The 23,835-nt window shown below is 42.7% G+C and overlaps 1 protein-coding gene and 1 long non-coding RNA gene across 3 annotated transcripts; one reads left to right on the top strand and one right to left on the bottom strand.

The window, feature by feature from the left end:
* Window positions 1-2,655: 2,655 nt before the first annotated feature.
* Window positions 2,656-7,421, bottom strand: LOC123052139 (uncharacterized). Of its 2 annotated transcripts, XR_006424494.1 has the most exons (3): window positions 7,277-7,421; window positions 6,214-6,408; window positions 2,656-2,839 (listed from the first exon to the last, which is right to left on the bottom strand). It is a non-coding gene; the product is annotated as an uncharacterized lncRNA (long non-coding RNA). The 2 variants fall into 2 exon arrangements; XR_006424493.1 differs by lacking the exon at window positions 2,656-2,839 and having other exon boundaries at window positions 6,119-6,408.
* A 1,528-nt stretch (window positions 7,422-8,949) lies between these two features.
* On the top strand, window positions 8,950-9,807 carry LOC123052138 (uncharacterized). The gene has a single exon (XM_044475244.1). It carries the CDS (start codon window positions 9,034-9,036, stop codon window positions 9,553-9,555), a length of 522 nt encoding a protein of 173 aa, XP_044331179.1. The 5' UTR covers window positions 8,950-9,033; the 3' UTR covers window positions 9,556-9,807.
* Window positions 9,808-23,835: the final 14,028 nt, after the last annotated feature.

Raw genomic sequence — 23,835 nt, 5'->3', positions numbered from 1 at the left:
GATCTCATCCGGGCCTCCGAACAACTTTCGGTTAACCGCATACTAATATCTCTACAACTCTAGCGTCACCGAACCTTAAGTGTGTAGACCCTACGGGTTCGGGAGACATGTAGACATGACCGAGACGACTCTCCGGTCAATAACCAACAGCGGGATCTGGATACCCATGTTGGCTCCCACATGTTCCACGATGATCTCATCGGATGAACCACGATGTCGAGGATTCAATCAATCCCGTATACAATTCCCTTTGTCAATCGGTACGTTACTTGCCCGAGATTCGATCGTCGGTATCCCAATACCTTGTTCAATCTCGTTACCGGCAAGTCACTTTACTCGTACTGTAATGCATGATCCCGTGACCAAACACTTGGTCACATTGAGCTCATTATGATGATGCATTACCGAGTGGGCCCAGAGATACCTCTCCGTCATACGGAGTGACAAATCCCAGTCTCGATTCGTGCCAACCCAACAGACACTTTCGGAGATACCTGTAGTGCACCTTTATAGCCACCCAGTTACGTTGTGACGTTTGGTACACCCAAAGCATTCCTACGGTATCCGGGAGTTGCACAATCTCATGGTCTAAGGAAATGATACTTGACATTAGAAAAGCTCTAGCAAATGAACTACACGATCTTGTGCTATGCTTAGGATTGGGTCTTGCCCATCACATCATTCTCCTAATGATGTGATCCCGTTATCAATGACATCCAATGTCCATGGTCAGGAAACCATAACCATCTATTGATCAACGAGCTAGTCAAGTAGAGGCTTACTAGGGACATGTTGTGGTCTATGTATTCACACATGTATTACGGTTTCCAGTTAATACAATTATAGCATAAACAACAGACAATTATCATGAACAAGGAAATACAATAATAACCATTTTATTATTGCCTCTAGGGCATATTTCCAACAATCTGTCCCAATGGTGAGCCGACACGTGTTTCCTCCAGCCAATGATGATTTTACACGTGGAAAATCCCCATTGGTCGGAGCTGTTAACGGGTTATCGGATCCAAAACCGAACCCGATAGCTTAACGGCGTTCCGTTATGGTGGATGCCACATGTCGGTCACCCTTGACGAAAGCACTTCTGTGACGCGTGATTTATCGTCATGGAAGAGGACACTTCCGTGATGATAATTTTGGTAATGTCATGGAACACTTCTACGACAACACAGGTATGACAATCTTGATTCTGTCATAAAATTGTCATGGATGTACATGCATGACAAAAAATGCGACCTACTGTGACCACGTATCATCACGGAAGTGTATTTTTTTGTAGTGATCATAGCTGGAGCCTTGAGTATACTGCAGCTTGCCACCCTTAAGCACCATTGAAGTGCTTCAAAATTTGCATAATCAAGCCTTGCATGGCTCCCATGCTAGACTAGTCCTGGCCATGGGCAGCCCGGCCCGAACGGCCCGGCCCGACGCCGCTCCCGGGCCGGGCTCGGGCCTAGATTTCAAGCCCGAAGACCGGGCCGGGCCCGGGCCCATTGTTTTCGCGTTTTACTGAAGGATGGGCCGGGCCGGCCCGAAGCCCGATGGGCTTTTACGTGTTCGGGCTAGGCTCGGGCCCAGAAAACAGGCCCGACGGCCGGGCCGGGCCGGGCTCGGGCCTGGGTTTTTTGCGTCGGGCTTGGCTAGGCCCGGCCCAAAGCCCGGCCCGGCCCGAGGTATGGCCAGGTATATGCTAGACTAATGTTTTTGTCCAGACTGAGAACTTTGTCTAGACTAAGAACTTTGTCCAGACTAAGAACTTTGTCCAGAACGAGAACTTTGTCGTGGCTGAAATCCTGGCTTTTCGCTGAATGAGAAGATACAATTATTTTATTGTTTTTATTGGGGATCTTCTCCGCCAATATAATTGATAAGGCATTATCAATATTCAGATTCGCTCCTATTGGGATATTATCAGTATTTGGAGAGGTCCTCCGCGCCCGACTTGATACTAATATCAATTCAAGTATATGGACTTCTATTCAATAGGTTGCCCATGCCTAGCTATGTCCATGTGATCGTCTTCAACAGATGGAAATCATATTTGCTTCACATTCTTCTTTATTTCTTCAAAATTTTCATCTATTTCTTGTCTTAATTCTTTTAAAATTTCCTCTGTCAATTCTTTCTTTATTATTTTTGACAATTCTTCAAATCTTCTATCCATTTCTTGATCTACGTCCACTATCTAGAGGGTCAATTCCCTATAGAAGGCATTCTTGATATGTATGATATTTTGGGGATTCTTCATTCTTTATATTCTTCAAGCTTGATGGTTCTCCCTTTGTACGAATTACTGAAGCAGGTATATTTTTATCTATGTGTCTTCGCTTTAGGATATATTCTTTAGCCTTTCGGTCAATATAATAATTCTCTCCTATTATGCCCCATTGCCCGTTTCAAGGAATCATTGATATTATCATATCTTTTGGATGTTAGTTCTTCGTTTCTTCACTTTGCCGCAAACTTCTCTATTTGAATTTCTTCCCATGACATGTATATTCCTGGCTTATTTCCAACAAGCATGATATATAACTGTTCTTCTTTTTGTACTTCAATTTTCGCTGTCTTTTGAATATTTTTGTTCAACATATTAAAATATTCTGCAAGATTATTGAGATTAGATAACACGTATGCTTTGTCTTCTCTCTTCATTGTGTATTGATACCAAATATTATCCAATAAGCATCCTTGGATCTCATCAATACGATATGGCTCTTTGGTTTGAAGTAGCATGTATTTGGTGGAAGTATTTTTAATTTATTATCATCTCCATATATAAAAGATTCACTTCCACCGCTGAATATTTCTCTCTTCATTTCTGTAAAATTTGTGAACGAGAAAATATGTCAGGCAAACTATTATATTTTCCCTTAAGATCCTCAAATATTACTTTAGAAGGATAGACTCTGCAGCTATATGTCATATTACAATAAAATGAATAGTATGAAAAGATCGACAAGAAGATGGATCTTATTTTAAGATACTATAGTCGGGAATGGATATAAAATAATATTACTGTGAAGCTATATGTCATATTACAATAAAATGAATAGTACGAAAAGCTTGACAATAAGATTGGTCTTATTTGAAGATACTATAGCCGGGAATGTATATAAAGTAATATTTGAGCATAGTAAGGGAAAAGATAACAGTTTACCTGACATATTTTCTCGTTCACAAATCTTACAGAAATGAAGAGAGTAACACTCGGCGGTCGAATTGAATGTTTTATGTTTGGAGATGATAATAAATTGAAAATATTTCCACCAAATACATTTAATTCCAAACCAAAGATCCATATCCGTATTGATGAGATCTAAGGATGCTTATTGGATAATCTTTGGTATCAATACACAGTGAAGAGAGAATAAAAAGGACATATGTTATCTAATCTCAGTAGTCTTGCATAATATTTTAATATGTTAAACAAAAATATACCAAAGACAACAAAAATGTAAGTAGAAAAGGAAGGTCTTTATATATTATGTTTGATGGAAATTAGCTAGGAATATACATTTCATGGGAAGAAATTCAAATAGAGAAGTTTGCAGCAAAGTGAAGAAACAAAGAACTAACATTCAAAAGATATGATAATATCAATGATGCCCTGAAATGGGTAAGGGACATAACATGAGAGAATTATTATATTGACCCAAAGGCTAAAGAATATATTCAGAAGTGAAGAGGCATAAATGAAGATATACCCACTTCAGCAATTCCTACAAAGCGAGAAGCATCAAGCTCGAAGAATGTAAAGAATGAAGAATCCCCAAAATATCATATATATCAAGAATGCCTTCTGAAGGGAATTGACCCTCTAGATAGTGAATACATAGATCAAGAAATTGATAAAAGAGTTGAAGAATTGTCAAAAATAATAAAGAAAAAATTGAAAGAGGAAATCTTAAAAGAATCAAGACAAGAAATAGAGGAAAATTGAAGAAATAAAGAAAGAATGTGATAGCAAACATGATTTCCATCTGTCTGATGACGATCACATGGATAGAGCTGGGCATGAGCAGCCTGTTGAATAGAAGTCCATATACATGAATTGATTTTGCTATCAATTATTCGGGTCCGGAGGACCTCCTCGAATATTGATAATATCCCAATAGGAGCTAATATGAATATTGATAATGCATTATCAACTGTATTGACGGGGAAGACCCTCAATACAAAATTTTAAAAAATAAGTGTATCTTATCATGGAATGAGAAGCCAGGATTTCAACCATGACAAAGCCTTCGGTCTGGACAAAGTTCTCAGTCTGGAGAAAGTTCTCACTCTAGACAAAATACTCACTCTAGACAAAAACACCAATCTAGCATGAGAGTCATGCAAGGCTTGATTGTGCAAAGTTTGAGGCACTTCAGCGGTGCATAAGGCGTCAAGCTATAGTTTACTCCAGGTTCCAAGTATGACGTGGAAGAATAAAGAAGGGAGCATCTAGCATCCCTCCCACACTATAAAGTAGGAGGTCTGAGCGCTTCGGAGAACACATACAGAAGAGACAGAGTCCAGAGCTACGAGCAAGAAGAGCAGCCTGCAGAGCACTCTCAGTTTCCTTAGTAGTAGTACAACCACCACTTGTAGAATAGCCACCATATCTAAGGTGCTATAGTTGCCAAGAATAATAATGTATCCTTTTTTTGTAATCCCTTCGTGTCCTCCCGAAAGGGAAAACCATATGAAAATTATGTTGTGAAAATGATGTTGTTTCGTGCTTCACTTGGTATTTTTACTTATGAATTTATGGAACGAGTTCTTATGCTAAAGATCCTATAGGAGAAAATGATACGTCCATTTTGCATCATGATTTTATATAGATATTTATTGCATTATGGGCTGTTATTACACGTTATGTCACAATACTTATGCCCATTCTCTCTTATTTTACAAGGTTTACATGAAGAGGGAGAATGCCGGCAGCTGGAATTTTGGGCTGGAAAAGGGGCAAATATTAGAGACCTATTCTGCACAACTCCAAAAGTCCTGAAACTCCACGGAAGTTATTTTTGGAATTAATAAAAAATACTGGAGGAAGAATTAACCAGAGCGGCCCACACCCTGGCCACGAGGGTGGGGGCGCGCCCCCTGCCTCATGGGCTCCCTAGCAGGCTTCCGGTGACCATCTTATGCCATATGAAGTCTTTTACCCTGGAAAAAATCATAAGCAAGCTTTCGGGAAGAAACTCCTCCGCCACGAGGCGGAACCTTAGCGGAACCAATCTAGGGCTCCGGCAGAGCTGTTCTGCCGGGGAAACTTCCATCCGGGAGGGGGAAATCATCGCCATCGCCATCACCAACGATCCTCTCATCGGGAGGGGGTCAATCTCTATCAACATCTTCACCAACACCATCTCCTCTAAAACCCTAGTTCATCTCTTGTATCCAATCTTTGTCCCAAAGCCTCAGATTGGTACTTGTGGGTTGCTAGTAGTGTTGATTACTCCTTGTAGTTGATGCTAGTTGGTTTATTTGGTGGAAGATGATATGTTCAGATCCTTTATGCATATTAATACCCCTCTGATTATGAACATGAATATGATTTGTGAGTAGTTATGTTTGTTCCTGAGGACATGGGAGAAGTCTTGCTATAAGTAGTCATGTGAATTTGGTATTCGTTCGATATTTTGATGAGATGTATGTTGTCTCTCCTCTAGTGGTGTTATGTGAATGTTGACTACATGACACTTCACCATTGTTTGGGCCTAGAGGAAGGCATTGGGAAGTAATAAGTAGATGATGGGTTGCTAGAGTGACAGAAGCTTAAACCCTAGTTTATGAGTTGCTTCGTAAGGGGCTGATTTGGATCCATATGTTTGATGCTATGGTTAGGTTTACCTTAATACTTCTTTTGTAGTTGCGGATGCTTGCAATAGGGGTTAATCATAAGTGGGATGCTTGTCCAAGGAAGGACAGCACCCAAGCACCGGTCCACCCACATACCAAATTATCAAAGTAACGAACGCGAATCATATGAGCGTGATGAAAACTAGCTTGACGATAATTCCCATGTGTCCTCGGGAGCGTTTTCCCTTATATAAGAGTTTGTTCAGGCTTGTCCTTTGCTACAAAAAGGATTGGGCCATCTTGCTGCACCTTATTTACTTTCATTACTTGTTACCCGTTACAAATTACCTTATCACAAAACTATCTGTTACCGATAATTTCAGTGCTTGCAGAGAGTACCTTACTGAAAACCGCTTGTCATTTCCTTCTGCTCCTCGTTGGGTTCGACACTCTTACTTATCGAAAAGGCTACGATAGATCCCCTACACTTGTGGGTCATCAGAAACCTCCATCAGTAGTTCTCTGTTTAGCCTTTTGTGGTGTTTGAATGAGAATGTTGTGGTCGTAGAGAAGTATTCCCTTCGGGTGCAACCGCTGGAAAGACGATAGGTATTTACCCCATAAGTTTGTATTCAAAAACATCAAGTGAACGAACCTAGCTACATCTGAAAACAACATAAAGAAAAATATGATGAGTACTGAGTAGGATATCACATCACTACCCACACCACTAGTCGTATTGTTGGCCTCGTCATCCCTTAATAGATGCTACATTAAAAAATAATCAGCTTAATAAAGAATAGAACGTGCAAACAGCGGCAAAGAATTAAATATTATAGTGAATAGTGAATACTATTCAAATAGAATATTAACCTAATGGCCTAATATGCAATTAAGTTAATAAGCTAATATGCGATTAGGCTAATCTACGATTACGCTAATATTCTATTTGAATAGTATTCACTATTCACTACAATATTTAATTCTTTGCTATTGTTTGCAGGTTCTATTCTTTACCAAGCTAGTTATTTTCTAATGCTTGATCTATTAAGGGCTGGTGAGGCCAACAGTACAACCGGTGATGTGCGCAGTGGTGTTGTATCCTACTTAGTACTCATCATATTTTTCATTATGTTGTTTTCAGATGTAGCTAGGTTCGTTCACTTGATCTTTTTAAATGCAAACTTATGGGATAAATTCCTATCGTCTTCGCAGGCAATTTCACCTGAAGGAAACACTTCTCTACGGGCATAATGTTCTCATTCAAACGCCACACAAGGCTAAACAGAGAACTACTAGCAGAGTTTCTCCTGTAGGGTCCCTAACATAAGAACTCATCCCATAAATTCATAAATAAAAAACCCAAGTGAAGCACGAAACTACATCATTTTCACAACATAATTTACATGTGGTTCTCCCTTTCGGGAGGCCCCAAAGGGGTTACACAAGCTGAAAAAGATACCTTATTATTCTTGGCGATTACAACATCTTCGATATAGTGGCTATTTTACAAGTGGTGTTGGTACTACTACTAAGCTAACTGAGAGTGCTCTGGATGCTGCTCTTCTTGCTCGAAGCTCTGGACTACATCTCTTCTGTGTGTGTGTTTTGCCTCTCTGAGGCCAACTTCTCCTTTTATAGCCACGAGGGAGGTGCTCGGGAGCCTTCTCCTCTTTATTCAAATGGCATAGCCTTCTTACGTGTCCACCTAGAGCATGGATAAGGATGCCTTTGTGAGAGCGGTCGACAAACTGACAGCTTCTCGTTACTCACATTGCTGTCTTCTCATCTTCTCGTAACTCACATTGTTGTCTTATTTGACTCACACCGTTGGCTTGACTCAAAATTCCGCCTTCTTCTTTGAAGCATCTGGCCATGTTTGAGCTTGCTCTTCTTATCTATTTGTCTATTTATTTATATTTTTATATTGAGGGTCTTCCCTGCCAATATAATTGATAATACATTATCAATTCAGATTCACTCCTATTAGGATATTCTCAATATTCAAGGACACACACACACACGGTGTGTGTGTTCAGATTTACAGACATACTACCCCAAACTGGTGCTTGTTCAGGTTTTTTCTTTTAATAAATGAACGGTCAGGCCAAGGCCTTGGTACCATTTTCCTCTTATATAGCTTTTTTGAGTTGAATTCCTCTTGTATATTACTCCCCCGTCCGGAAATACTTGTCATCAAAATGGATAAAAAAAGATGTATCTAAAACTAAGACAAGTAATTTCAGACGGAGAAAATATGTTTTTACCGCTACGTCCCTGGTACTAGTATCAACTTGAAATGTGACACGACAAAATTAGTGGCAAAGTTATTAAACCATTCTCTGTTTTGTGGTCGCATCGTGGTAGCAGGTGAAAGAATCTCCTTTTGATCGATCTAGTCACTAGCTTTTGTCCCGTATGAAGACTCCAACATTTGAAGTACGACACGCATAATGCACGTACGGATCCTGAGGCAGGAACGCTCGGAGACATGAAGTGGTGCAAACTTAGTGAGTAAGAATAGCTTTATTCGAAAAAAGTAGGAATAGCAAAAAATCACTTTGGTGGATGAGCTCGCGAGCCTTATATTTGGAATAGTGCTAAAATGGTATTCCTAAGTTTAAAAAAATTCTGATAAAAATTCAACATGTTCATATGAATGTATATTACACATTGCAAAAATCATAAAAAAGAAGGGGGAATAAATAGTCGTATAGAGTGTGCCACGGCTGTGTGAATGCACACAGGACCACCATGTATTGAGGACATTTTGCCTCTCGACTGTAACTGCCTCAATGTGGAATAAAACTCCTTTTTCCCCAGCAAAAAAGGAAAATAATTTTAAAAAATGATGTTTTTTTTGGGTGAACTTCTACAGATCTTAAACACAACGTCCTGGTCGAGGTGACTGCCTTCCGCGCCACGCCCGGTGCTTTCGGCGAGTGCGGACGTAGGGACCAGCCATGAATGATTTTGTCGCCTCTTTCCTCATCTTTGGATTCTTTTTCATATGGTGACATGATTAGTGCTGTGTTTTTCCAACGTAAAGTCGATAGTAGTACTAGTAGTACTGTTGGTACGTAGTCAAGGTCGTCGCCTAGGTATAGATCACATTCGTCGCTATAAATCCATGCTTTGCCTTGCTTCGTCTATCCATCTAGTGAGGTTAGTCCAGACTCCACACAGATAACCACAAGTCGGAAAGGAAAACCAGGCGAGATGAACACCCGCGACCTCCTCTTCTCCGGCCTCGACCTCGTCAAGCAACAGGCGAGCGCCGTGGCCTCCACCGTCTCGTTGGCCAAGCCGTACCTCCCCGCAAAGCTAACCGAGATGAACACCGGCAACATCGTCGCGGGTCTCGGCTACGTCAAGAACCATACAGGAGCGGCCGTGGCCTCCACCGTCTCATTGGCCAATCAGTACCTGCCCGCAAGGCTTACCGGGATGAACACCGGCGACATCGTCGCAGGTCTCAGCTACGTCAAGAACCATACAGCGGCCATGGTCTCGACGCGCGACGGCGCCGTGGGGACCGCGGCGATGGTCATCGGGGGCGCCGTGGGCGCCTACTTCCTCTGGCCCGCTGCGGCCGCCCCCGCCGCGGCCGGCGCCATGATGAAGGCGCCTAGTGCCGCCGGCTTCCTCATCTCCCGCACGGCGTTTGTGGCTAACCCGCAGGTCTACTACCAGATCCTCCGCACCGCTGGCGCCGCGGCGGCCGCCGCCGCATTCGTGTAGGGAAGCAAGCAAGCGCGCCCCTTCGATCTCTCCCGTTTGCTTTGTTTCGTGTACTGTGTTTAATTAAGTGTGGTTCGACTATATGGTGGTTCATTCCATCTAGTACTGTATACTCCTTGCCGTGGGAGGGAGAAGACGGGGTGATAATAAGCGCTGCCTCGTACTGGTATTTTTCATTGTTCTGGTCATTGTGTTCTGTTTGCTATATTATGGTGTTTTTGAAGCAATTGCTGGCTGCTGCTTCCTGCTGTATTCTCAGTTCATGTGCCGAATTGTTCCTATATTGTTATGATTCTGTTGTCTCTTCTCTAGTAGTCCATCTGAATATCCGATGGATCAGTGAACCTAATATCCGATGGAGTACATGGTTTCAGGAAAACCGTGGGCAGATGACTACGGATCGATGCAGAAAATTCGCGGAAGTTAGGGTGTGAAAGAATCTCCTTTTGCTACATCTAGTCACCGTAGTGCTTCCTGGAAAGAGGTAAAAGAATCTTTTTCTGATCGATCTATCTAAGCTGAGAAAGAAAAGAAAAGTTAAAACATGCATGCACGCTGCACGTACGGATATACAATGTTTTGATAGAAAAGTTCTGAACGGGATGCTGACAAGAGTACTCTGCTGATAAAGGAATGGGCACCGGTAGTCGCCGGTTGACCGGTCGCCTCGAGTCGCCGGATTCAGTTCTTAACGTCTGTTTGGATCGATGGTTCCGCAGCAGAATAAGTCAACGCACGCAAATCGTCTATTATATGGTCCTGCATAGCTCTGGCGAGGCCGTTCCCCTTGCAAATCGTCGCCCACAACGCTCACAGCCGGCGACACCCTCTTTGCCAGATTGGTAGATGCCGCTCTCAGGATGTATCCGTCCACGTCCCCCGTACACAGGTGTAACGACCAACCTGATAGGGTTCAGCGATCCATGCTTACCATGTCAGTGCGGATCGATTCACCATCACACACGGTACCGATATAGTATAATATCAAACACGAATGCATCATTTTAGTACATCACAAGGATACGAAATAGCATTGTCTAATACAAAATCTAGCCCAAGGTTAGTTCAAACATTGTATCATTGTAGCGGAAAACGCAAATAACTTGATAGTCCCCATATAATAGATTTCAGCTGTGATAAAGAAGCCAACACAATCTATCAAAATCGCACCCATGGAGGCAGTATTCCTTTCGTCATCAAATGATGCATCTATAGTCAACTTGAGTGTACCTTGTGGTGGTTTAGCCCACATTACCTCTTTTGCCGAAAATTGAACAATACATGCCCGGCAAAAGTTCAAAGCAAGGGCTTGTATTGAGAAAATAGAACGTTTAGGTTTAGGGATATTTTCTCCTTTTGTGCATTGTCTTCCTTTCCATCATATGAACCAACTAGCCACTGCAATTAGACATGATACAGGGATTTGAGCAAATAGCGTGGATCATGAGTCGAACTACAAATCAGTTCCTCTAGTACAACCGAACCAACCCTGTCAACAATCAAAGCTCTTCAACTTTTTCCATTAAGCTCGGGTTTTCCAAACTTTTTGCGCTCAAACACATTCAAATAAAGCATGTCATATGTCTTCAATATGCACTTGCCACATAGGACATACAATATGAATTTTCATATGCCGGTCAGCAAGAATAAATTTACATGTAATCACACACAGTAATATCCTCCACACATGAACCTTGACTTCGACTGGGAATTTTAATTTCCATAGTACCTTCGAAATTGGGTTGGCCGCTGATCCACCTTGGATGTTACTTCCTTCAAAATTGCTACCAAACCTAATATTCCACTCAAGGTAGTAGGTTGATCGCACCGTGAAATTATGAGACTTTCTATACCGCCAAACAACAAAATCGTCCATCTCTAGATTTGAAAGTGGGATTTGGAGGATTCTGTCTGCATTAACTCCCTCAAAATTATCTCTAATTAATACTTAATCCCATTGTCCAGTAGTCAGATCAATAAGCTCGTGTACCATAGTGAGAAGTGTCACCTCATAACTATTTTCTTGGAGCTACGTAGGGATCCATGGATCATCCCAAATGTTAACATTTAAGCCATTTCCAATTCTCCATATATAACCTTGATTCAAAGTCTCGGTACCTGAGCAAATACTTTGCCAAACATATGAATAGCCCTTCGTGAACTTAACTGACAAGATATTGCTATCCAGATAATATTTAGCCCTGAGAATTCTTGCACATAAGGATTCATTATTTTCAATCATACGCAAACATTCTTGCCCGGAGGGCTTTATTAAACCTACCCAAGTCACTAAATCCCATTCGTCCAATATGCTTTGGAACACACGTTGCCCACCATGCTAGCCAGTGCATTCTTCACTGGTTCTCATCATCAACCCACCAATATTGTGTCATCGCATTGGTGATTCCCTTGCGGATTTTATTTAGGAGACTAAGGACGGACATTACATATTTAATATGTTGGGATTGCCTAAGCAACCGCTTTCCTTGCCCCCAAGGTACATGGTTTTCTCTTTACAACCATCACCATTTGATCCACCAGATCATTAATATGCATAAAACACTCTGACATATCAAGGCCCACCATCAAGGGTAATTGGGTAAATCAAGGTACTTATCTAATAGCGACTCAACGAGTATATTTAGTATGTGGCAAACTTCGGCCTCAGTTGTAACTTCAGTATTCGGGCTAAAGTAAATAGAGGATTTAGTTTCACTTACTAATTGCCCTGAAGATTCACAGTATCTAATAGAAAATTGCGAAGGGCCATTGCATTCTGTGAGTCTGCCTTCATAAGGATTAATGAATTGCCACCGAATAAAAGATTTGTGGCCTATAGCGAATCTCCACATACCTGCACCCCTTTACAATAATTGTTCCTTTTTTCTCATTTATAAATGTTGTCAATCCATTAGTACAAAGGAGAAATAGGTAGGGGGAAGAGGATCCCACTGTCGAAGCCCCCTTGTGGGTATAATCTCATCCATCTCAAAACTATTGAACATGACATGATATCTTAGTGTGCCCACACACTTCATTATCATTTCGACTAGTGCCATTGAGAAGCCCATTCTATGAAGAATGGCTCTTCGAAAACTTCATTCAACACGGTCATATGATTTGTGCATATCTAATTTTACCGCACACATGCCAATATTTAGTTTCTTTATCTTCATTGTGTGAAGACACTCATAAGCCACTATAACATTATCTGTAATAATACGTCCCGGAACAAATGTGTTTTGAGTGTCACTTATTGTTGGTGCAATATTTGCCTCCTTGTAAGTTGAAGATTGTTGTTGGTAACAGAGAGGGACTAATGTGTTTGCTAGTACACACAAAGAGAATAGGTCCCTAGAGTCATGGGGAGTTTGAAACAAGCTCCGAAGATAATCTCCTGCGGGGCAGCAAATATTATCACCGAAGATTAAGTGTGTCGAATTGACCCGAAAAATTGTTGACGCAAAGCAATTGGTTCGATGTCTGTCCGAAGAAATTGACTGTAGCCGAGAAGAATCAAAACAGAGAAAAGACGCAATATTTTCTTTCATAGATCATTTTCTCTTTCTTGAGTCATAGGACCACTCTACTATTAAGAGGAGTATATATAGTGTTTGAAACTTTTGTTTCTCTGATGCTAAACTGTAATCTATGAAAGTGGAGAGAAATCTCTTTATGTTCCGAATAAATACTCGTCGGTCCCTTCTGGACTGCGAGAGATTTTCTTAGGATCGAGGAGTCATCTTACTTGTTCCCCAAGTAAGTTGTCAGTGGTGTTTGAAATACGACCATTGGAAACGTGTCGGTTGGCCATTGGTGGACTCCATGTCCTACATGGTCCTTTCCCATAAGGGAATGCTGCGACTATAAATAGCCACCCCACTCCACCGTGAATTGTTGTCTGCTCTGTGATTTCGAGAAGTTTGTGTGAGCACCCTCTCTCCAGAAGATTTGAGTATAAAATCCACCAAGAGAAAGCCCCAAGAGCCAAAAATATAGATAGTGATTTAGCATCATAGAGATCTAAGTTTAGTACGCTCCATCTTTTACTCTTGAGAGCTACGTGTTGAATCACAAGTCCCTCCAACCATACGTAGTCCTTTTGTAGAAGGGCGAACAGGTCTACCAAATCCTTTGTTGTCATCGAGCATAACTGGTTTCATCTTAATCTTGTTTTATCTTTGATAGTATATCTTCGTTTAAGTTTCAACCATGTTATTTGTGTTCGGTAATCACTCTTATTGTTTTTCGGTAGTTATTCTTCGTGACTTGTTTCTGTTCCATCTATTCCGCTGCCATGTTCTGAGGGATTTGATGTTTTTATCGAAATAAATTTTAAATCTCCCATTCACACCCTCCTTTGGTAGATATACTTAGTTCCTACACTTATCGACCCTGGAAGTAACACTTTCAACCTATCTGCCATCATTTTGGATATTACCTTGTAGACTACATTACATAAGTTGATGGGACGATATTGTGTGATATTCTACGGATTATTAGTTTTTGGAATGAGCACAAGTGTGGTGTCATTCCATCCCTTCGGTATTGTACCCAAGTTAATAGCTTTCAGAATAGCCGAAACTAAATCATCCCCAAGCAACGACCATTTTTTTAATAAAAACCCATGTGAAGTTTGTCAAGACCAGTGGCTTTGAGATCATCAATGCTAAATAAGGCTTTTTCACTTCTTCCGTTGTGTATGGAGCGGTTTGAAAGCTGAATAAAACTGTTGCTTATTGATGATTTGGTGCGGCATACAAGAGTATATAAGAGGGTACAAACCGACTTGGGGTAGGGGTACAAAACTGACTTGGACTAGAAGTCGTATACCATAATGACTACTCTAACATCCCCCCGCAGTATCAACGGTAGGCTCGACGACGTTGAGACTGAAACAGATATCTTGAAACGGCTTAGTAGGCAGTGCCTTGGTGAAAATGTCAGCAAACTAAGCCGTAGAGGGAACATGAAGCACCCGAACCTGACCAAGAGCAACCTTTTCACGAACAAAATGAATATCAATCTCAATATGCTTTGTGCGTCGGTGTTGAACTGGATTGCTGGTCATGTAGACTGCTGATATGTTGTCACAGTAGACAATAGTGGCCTGCTCAATAGGCCTGTGTAGCTCGGAGAGTAACTGCCGAATCCAGATTGTATCTGCAACGGCATGTGCCACAGCGCGATACTCAGCCTCGGCCGACGAACGTGAGACTGTAACCTGTCTTTTCGAAGACCAAGAAATCAAATTGTTACCAAGAAAAACACAAAAACCGGAAGTGGACCTTCGAGTGTCAGGGACAACCAGCCCAGTCTGCATCAGAGTATGCGGTAAGCGAGTTTGGAGAAGAATTATTGAGGTGGAGACCATGATTGAGAGTTCCTTTTAAATACCGAAGAATGCGTTTAACATGATTATAGTGAGGAACCCGGGGATCATGCATATAGAGACATGCTTGTTGAACAGCAAAAGAGATTTCAGGACGAGTAATGGTGAGATATTGGAGAGCACCTGTTAGGCTACGATAGAGAGTAGGATCGGAAAAGGGTTCACCGGTAGCCGAAAGTTTAAAACTAGTATCGACAGGAGTGCGAGATGATTGACAGTCAAGCATACCAGCACGATTAAGAAGATCAAGAATATACTGGCGTTGGGAAAGAAAAAGGCTGGAGGAATCTCGAACAACAGCAATGCCTAAGAAATGATGAAGGAGTCCTAGGTCAGTCATAGAAAATTCAGATCTAAGAAGAGAGACAATATGATCTAAGAACTTTTGAGAGGAGGCGGTAAGAATGATATCATCTACATAGAGAAGTAAATAGGCAGTGTCAGAAGTTTGATGATACACAAAAAGAGAGGTGTCGGAGAGAGATGGAGTGAAGCCTATTGTTTGAATGAAGGAGGAGAAGCGTTGAAACCAAGCTCGTGGGGCCTGTTTAAGACCGTAGAGAGATTTCTGAAGAAGACATACATGAGTTGGAAAGGATGGATTTTCAAAACCCAGAGGTTGCTGGCAGTAGACAGTTTCTTGAAGGGAACCATGGAGGAAAGCATTTTTAACATCAAGTTGGTGAATGGGCCATGAAGAGGAGACAGCAACACTAAGAACGGTGCGAATGGTGCTAGGTTTAACAACAGGAGAGAAGGTTTCTTCGTAATCAATTCCTTGTTGCTGAGAAAAGCCACGACAAACCCACCTGGCTTTATATCGTGAGAGGCTCCCATCGGAGTGGAACTTTTGGCGAAAAATCCATTTGCCAGAAACAATATTTGTATTGGGAGGACGAGGAACAAGTTGCCAGGTGTTGTTTTGAAGTAAAGCATTATATTCTTCTTGCATGGCAGCGGCCCAATTGGGATCAAGTAGAGCAGTTTTGTAATTCTTTGGAAGAGAAGTGAGAGATACGGAGGTATGAAGGTTTAGGCGGTCTTGGGGTTGATGAAATCCTGATTTGGCCCTAGTACGCATGCGATGATCATTAATCGGGGCTGCTGTAGGAATAGCACGAGGGGGTAAGGTGGGTACTGGTGAGTCCGGCGCAGCGGAAGAGTCGGACGAAGGAGTAGGGCTGGGTAGTGGAGTGGGAGCAGGGCTGGGTGGTGGAGTGGGAGTAGGGGCCGGGGGTGTTGGGGAGGGAGCAGGGGTCGGGGGTGTTGGGGACGTCTCGGGTGGGGTGAGTGTATGGTTGGGATTGGCTATGGTGGGTGTTAATGGTGGTGGTGATAAGTTGTGTTCGGCAGGTAGGGGAGTATATAGTTGGAAAGGACGGGGAGAGGGGGTGTTTGCGGAGCTAGGGGTGTTGGATGGTGTAGTAGTGCGTTGTGAGAAAGGAAAAATGTGCTCAGCAAACGTGACATGACGAGAGACATGAACGTGTCCGGTGTGAAGGTCGAGACAGCGATAGCCTTTGTGCTCGTCAGAGAAGCCGAGAAAAGCACATGGGATAGAGCGTGGTGACAATTTATTTGCAGAAGTGGCGTAGGCATTGGGAAAACAGAGACAGCCGAAAACACGAACCGCGGAGTAGTCGGGGTGGGAAAGAAAGAGGGAATAATAGGGAGTAGTGTTGGGTTTAGTTTTGGAAGGTCGAATATTTAGAAGGAAGGTGGCCATGTGTAGGGCTTCAGCCCAAAACTTGGGAGGCATAGATGATTGAATGAGGAGAGTGCGAACTATATCATTGAGGGTGCGAAGAGAGCGTTCTGCTTTACCATTTTGAGGGGAGGTGTAGGGACATGAGAACCTAAGCAGGATGCCATGTTGTAAGAAGAAAGTACGATTTTTAATGTTATCAAACTCGCGACCATTGTCACATTGGATAAAGCGAATTGGGAGGAAGAAGTGAACAGACACATAGCGTTGAAAATTAAGGAAAAGAGAATGGACCTCGGATTTGTTGCGTAGAGGAAAAGTCCAGACAAAGTGGGTGAAATCATCTAGGATAACAAGGTAGTATTTAAAACCCGAAACACTTGCAATGGGAGAGGTCCATAAATCACAATGTATTAATTCAAAGGGATAAGTGCTACAAGAACTAGAGGAACTAAAGGGAAGACGCACATGTTTGCCTAATTGACAAGACTCGCAAAACACAGAATTATGAGAGTCCCTATTACATGGTATGGTAAATTCACTAAGCATAGAAGCTAAGACGGCGGGGTTGGGATGGCCCAAGCGACGATGCCAGAGATCGACGGAGGCCAGCATGGATGTTGGAGGGGTGGCGGCAGGAACTCCATTAAGAGAATAAAGATCACCGGAGCTATTGAAGCGAGCGATCTCGGCCTTGGTCAGGTAATCCTTCACAGATAAACCAAAAGGGTCAAATTCAGCCGAAACTAGATTGTCGCAAGTAAATTGGCGAACAGAGATAAGATTTTTAATGAGGGCGGGTGCAACTAGAACATCGCGAAGTAAAAGAGGTTTGGTGGAAGAGGGAAGTTGAGCCTGACCAACACAATATATAGGAATAGATGATCCATCTCCAAGGATAATGGAAGGGAAAGGAGATTTAGTGCAAGAAGATAACCAATTACTAGATGCAGACATATGACTAGAGGCCCCTGAATCAAAGATCCAATCCGTACCTGAGTTTCCTTGTGCAGCAAAGTTATTCATGGCCTGGAGAAAGGCAGCTTGATCCCAGCTCGGCGTCGCAGGTGAGGGTGGCGTCGGAAGCAGTGCCGGCGGATACGATGGTGAAGGCAGTAGGGCCGGCTGGGGAGTGTAGTAGGCATTGGCCGGCTGTGGTGGGGGTGGCGTCGGGAGCAGGGCCGGCTGAGGTGTGTAGTAGGCGCCGCCGTCGGTGCTGTAATGACCATAAGGAGCATACGTCGGGGCGGCGTGATAGGCATTGGCCGGCTGTCGGGGGTTGAGAACCCCGGGAGCACCAGTAGGCGGCCGAAGGCCGGGTTGCCAGGCACCTGAGTATGCCGGCGGAGCACCGAGGGTGGACGGAGCGGACCAGGGCATGGGCCATGCTTGAACAAGCCCCGTCCAAGGATCATGAGGAGGCCGCCATGCAACCGCAGATGGAGCACTGGTGGGTGGTGCAGGACTCGGTGCTGGTGATGTCGTAGGCGGAACCGAACGAGTCGACGGCGGCCTGTAGATAGGGTTTTTGCCGCGGTAGTTCGGACTAGGACGCCAGCCTGGGGGCGGTTGAACAGATGACGATGCGGACGGCCCCGGCGGCAGGAGCCGGCCTGGAAGGCGGCGCTGGTGTAGACGACAGAGGAGGATGAGCCGCAGCATGAAAGACCTTGGGGCGAGAGTCCTTGCGAGCTTGTGTTTCCGCCGCGAGTTGTAGCAAGGAACGAACTTCAGCGAAGGTAGGAGGGGGCCGTATCATCGGTATGAACGAGGCTTGCTTGTCAAAGTCTTCGCTGAGGCCGACGACGACGATATTGATTAGCTGTGAGTCGCTAACTGTATCGCCGAGTTCGCGGAGCTCATCACCAATGGTCTTAACGCGCTGGCAGAACAGGTTCACCGGGGCGTCTCCTTGCACCATATTGCGAAGCTCGGTGTGGAGAGCGTTTTTCCGAGCGTCGGTGTTGCTTTGGAAGAGCTGACGGAGGGAGTGCCAGATGTTGGCAGCGGTGGCGCCGTCGTGATCGAGCATGTTGAAGATCTCGGTGGTGATGCGGGTGTAGAACCACTGGACGATCGCGAGATCGTCTTTCAACCATTGCGGATCGTCGGGGCGGGGAAGACAGTTGGCGGCGACATGCGAGCGCAGGTTGCAGCGACCGAGGTGGAGATCGAAGAGATGTCTCCAATGGTAGTAGTTGTGGGCGGCGAGATCAAGAACTATGGGGATGTAGGGGCTGACGTCGGAGATTGTGTCAGCAAGAGATATTGGTGCGGCGAGGATGGGTGCAGGGTAGTTTTGTGGAGCTATGGTGAGGGCCGAGAGAGAAGCGGCCGCGGCGTTGGCAGCCTTGGCGATGAGTGCGGCCCGGCGCTCGAAGTAGCCGGGCGGCGGTGGCGTTGGCGGAGCCATACCCTAAACCCTGGGACCGGTATCTGATACCATGAAAGCTGAATAAAACTGTTGCTTATTGATGATTTGGTGCGGCATACAAGAGTATATAAGAGGGTACAAACCGACTTGGGGTAGGGGTACAAAACTGACTTGGACTAGAAGTCGTATACCATAATGACTACTCTAACACGGTTAATGAGTCATTCATATACTTTGTAACCCTAAGATTTACTTTATTAATAGCATCCATATTTGGATTAATAGCATCCGCACTAAATAGATTAGCAAAATAAGATGAAATGGGACCACCAAATTATCATTACCTTCACACTAGTTTCCATGATCCCCCTTGAGTCGTTTAATAAAATTCAGTTTCTTTCGGGCTGAAGAAAAATTCTGGAAGAAAATAGTATTGCGGTCTCCATTCTTAAGCCAATTTGCACGGCGACATTGCAACCAATAAATTTCCTCATGTTCTAGTACATATTCAATTTCCATTAAGATTTCCCATAACCGAGTTGAATTATCATTTATTGGCTGCTCCCTAGCTACGGGCCACCTCAAGCCTTAGGGTCTCTTTGGTTCACGGGATTCTGAAAACTTGGAAATATGAAAAACATAGGATTAGAATGCTATGCTCATCTCAATCATACAGATTTTAGGTTGTTTGATAGCACCGTAGGAAAAACAAAGTAATCTTTCAAATAAGATTGACTGGATGCTAAAAATCCTATAGGAAATAGCAGTACATAAAAATCCTTGGAAAAAATTCCTATAGGATCCAATCCTATGAATCAAAGGAGCCCTTACTTTCACATCTTCCAGCCTCTTTTTTGGGGCCTTCGGAAATTCTTTGTCCCACCGGTGAAGCTCAGCATGCACTAGCGATGTACGCGCAACGAAATTAGTCACCCCTGCTGCACCATCCCATGCCTTAACTAGAGTTTCATGCATCAATTTTTCTTGTGACCAACCGAGCTTCAAACTTCTTGCATCCACTTGACCGAAGGATTGGAGCATCAAACGGCTCTAGATAAATTATAAGCAGAGGGTGGTCGAACTTGCAATGATCTCCATTTGTTACCGTAGCCACAGGAAATAGACTTTGCCACAATCCATTCCCTACAGCACAATGAAGACGTTTTCCTTATTGTGACCTCTGCACCAGGTGAACATATCTCCTGAGTAACCAAGGTCCTCTAACCCACAGTCAACTAGTACCTTCTTGAAATCCTCCATCAATTTAATAAGACTCATGTTACCACCCTCCTTTTCATAAGAATACAAGATCTTGTTAAAATCACCAGCCAAAAACCAAGGGATATTAGCTTGATGGTGCGGATAGCTCCGATTACTCCTTGAGAGGTGCCTCTTCTCCCACGTCGGTTCTCCATAGAAGCAAGTTAATCTCCAAATATTTCCATGTTTGTTTTCTACTCGCACATCAATAAAACCAGGTTGAGTAAAGTGCGGAAAAATATCGACTGAATTCTTCTACATTAACAGCCAACCTCCATGGCTCCATCCGACCCATCACTTTCCAAGCATTCAAATGAATCCGGACCCAAATGTTTTGTGAGCTTTGCTGTCTTAGACTAGTCACAGTGGGGAGTAACTTAGAGTACTAACATGTATATGTTACTAGTCTATGTTACTACCTCCACAGTGGGTAGTAACATATGTGTTGTGTCATGCATCACTTTATTTATTAGGTTGTAGACTCATCTTTTTTTGATAAGTGTGATGTTACAGTAACTAGCTATGTTACCACATGCCTCTCTTTCTTCATTAATTACATGCCACATCATTCATTTTGCCTAGATAAGTATGATGTTACCACCTACTCCCTCCTTTCTAGTTTATAGGGCTTATCTCAATTTTTTTATTTTTCTAATTTAAAGGGCTCATCTCCATCTCTTCTTGAGATTCCAAGGCGCATTAAATCTTTGAATGCAAGAACTAAAAAGAAACTCACCAATGCATGTAATGCTACTACCCATCTAGTGGCCAAACATGCATGCACTGCAATTAATCTTAATTAATGCATCAATTTAGTTTGGGTAGTTTTGTAAAGTACGAGATACATTCCTCCACTCACCACATGTCTTGGTTGATGAGATTTCAGATTTGAGCCTTAGGCTGGCCATAGTGGGGGTAACATAAGTAGCATCATGCACTTGAGATTTGCAAACATGCTTATGTGGCAGGCAATTAAAGAAGAGAGAGATGATTATAGTAACATAGGTAGATACCGTAACATAATAAATGTGATGCTACTATGTGTCATGCATGGCAATAAATGAGACCAGCTATAATACTAATCTATGATACTCCCTCCGGTCCTTTTTACTCTGCACATTGGATTTGCCGAAAGTCAAACTTTGCTAAGTTTGACCAAATTTATATTAGAAATTATTAGCATCTATAATATCTAATAAATATAATATGAAAATATATTCTAAGATGAATCTAATGATATTGGTGTTGTTATGTGAATGTCTATAATTTTTTATATAAACTTGGTCAAAGTTGGATGAGATTGACTTCAGACAAATATAATATGCAGAGTAAAAAGGACCGGAGGAAGTACTATGCACTATAGAGGTAGTAACATAGACTAGTAACATATACATGTTACTAGTAACATATGCATGTTAGTAGTCTATGTTACTCCCCACTATGACCAGCCTTATAAACAGGAAAGGAGGGAGCATGTTACATACTCTCTCCGTCCGGATTTATTAGGCCCGAGAGCAAAGAACGCAGAGACTGTTTTTATAAGGCCGCTGCAATTACGAGTTTACTTTGCCTCGATTCCTCACCGCATGTTGTACAGTCATTAGCTGGAGGTAGTCGTGATTAACTGCAATTAAATCGAAGCATGCAACCAGCCGCATGCCTTTACAGCGGGCAAGTGCTAGACGTGCGCTTGATTGGCTACATGCAGAGACGAAGCGTTAAATCAGCTAGGGGAATAAATGCGAGCTAATGGGGGTTGGCTGTTTGCATGCTCTGAAATCAAAGGCTACTAGAATTAATACATCACCTTGGTCCTTGAGTTTTTGTTGAAGGGCACAATAAACCCGGACGGAGGGAGTATGTGGTAACATCACATATCTCTAGGCAAAATAGATGATGTGACAAGTAATTAATGAGGAAAGAAGGGCATGTGGTAACATACTCCCTCCTTTTCGGTTTATAAGGCTCAATTCAAAAATCTCATCAACCAAGGTAGATGGTGAGTGATGAAATACTATTTGTAGTTTGCAAAAGCATCCAATTAATGCTCTTGTTTTTCTCAAAAAAGTATGTTTACTAATGCATTAATTGCAATGCATGCATGCATAAATTACATGCATTGGTCAATTTTCTCTTAATACTTGCATGCAATGATTTAATACACCTTGAAATATCAACATGTGGTGGGAAACAACCAAATTGAGCCTTATAAAATGGAAAAACTAAAATTTTAAGATAAGCCCTATAAACCGGAAAGGAGGGAGTAGCTAGTTACTGTAACATCACACATACGAAGACAACATTAGTCTACAACCTAATAAATGAATTGTTGCATGACACCATACATATATTACTCTCCACTATAGAGGTAGTAACATAGACTAATAACATATGCATATTATTAGTCTAAATTACTACCCATTGAGACTAGTCTAACTTTGTTTAGATGCAACTAAGACAGAAAAATCACATTTGACCACACTTGCTTTCGGATTTCTAGGAGAAATTTTTTACCGCCACACGGCCAATGCCGTGACAATTCCACACTAATAATTTCATTGCTTACGATCAGCCCTCTCTAAGGCCACCGATCCAACCTGCAACCTTAATTCCCTCAGAAATTCCACACTACTCTCTCTGTAAAGAAATATAAAAGCGTTTAGATAAATAAACGCTCTAATATTTCTTTATGAAGGGAGTACTAATTTCAGTGCTTACGATCAGCCTCCTTGGAGGCCACCCATATAATCTGCATCCTTAATTCCTTCAGAGTACTTGTTAAAAGCCTCTTTGATTCGTAAGATTTCCAAAACGCGGGAATATAAAAAATGTGGGATTGGAGTGGCATGTCATCTTAAATTCTACAGGATTGTATGAGTGTTTGATTGTGCATAGGAAAAACGTAGAATTTTTTCAAAGAGGTTTGAGTGGATGGAAAATTTCCTATGAAATCTAGTGCAAATGAATTCTATGAAAAAATTCCTATGGCTTACAATCCTACGAATCAAACAACCATATAGAAAAAAATTCCTAAAGATTAGAATCCTCCAAAATTCCTTTGAGAATCCTTTGAATCAAGGAAGCCCTAACTTTGTATCCGCATGCAGCGGAGCACCGTGCGCAAGTCCCTAAACGTCACAGCGAAGCACAGCACGGGTCATCCATGATGTAGTACGAGTCTCAAACGTCGCGGTAAAACTTAAAACTCGTGCATTGCTGGTTCCCAATACATACAGCTACCCAATGTATCGTTGGCAGAATTAATTGATCATGAGATTACGAGGGGCACTACGATCCAGAACATGGTAATCTTTTCCTTCCTTGATGATCTTTGACGTCTTCCCTGGAATGGACGAGAGTATAAAAAAACTAACCAATGTGACGTTTAATAGTACGCACTTTCCACACCTCAACCTCTGCCTATCCGATCGTCTCCCCACTACTACTCCCCAAACTCGGCCACTAGAGCGAGAAACATGGAGTCGTTCTCATCTCCACTAATCGACGTGATCTTCTGGGCCGTGATCCTGGCGGTCGTGGTGGCCGTGT

The sequence above is a fragment of the Triticum aestivum genome, chromosome 2D, assembly GCF_018294505.1.
Source record: "Triticum aestivum cultivar Chinese Spring chromosome 2D, IWGSC CS RefSeq v2.1, whole genome shotgun sequence".
In the NCBI taxonomy this organism is placed as follows: Eukaryota; Viridiplantae; Streptophyta; class Magnoliopsida; order Poales; family Poaceae; genus Triticum; species Triticum aestivum.
This window is presented reverse-complemented; position numbering and strand designations above follow the sequence as displayed.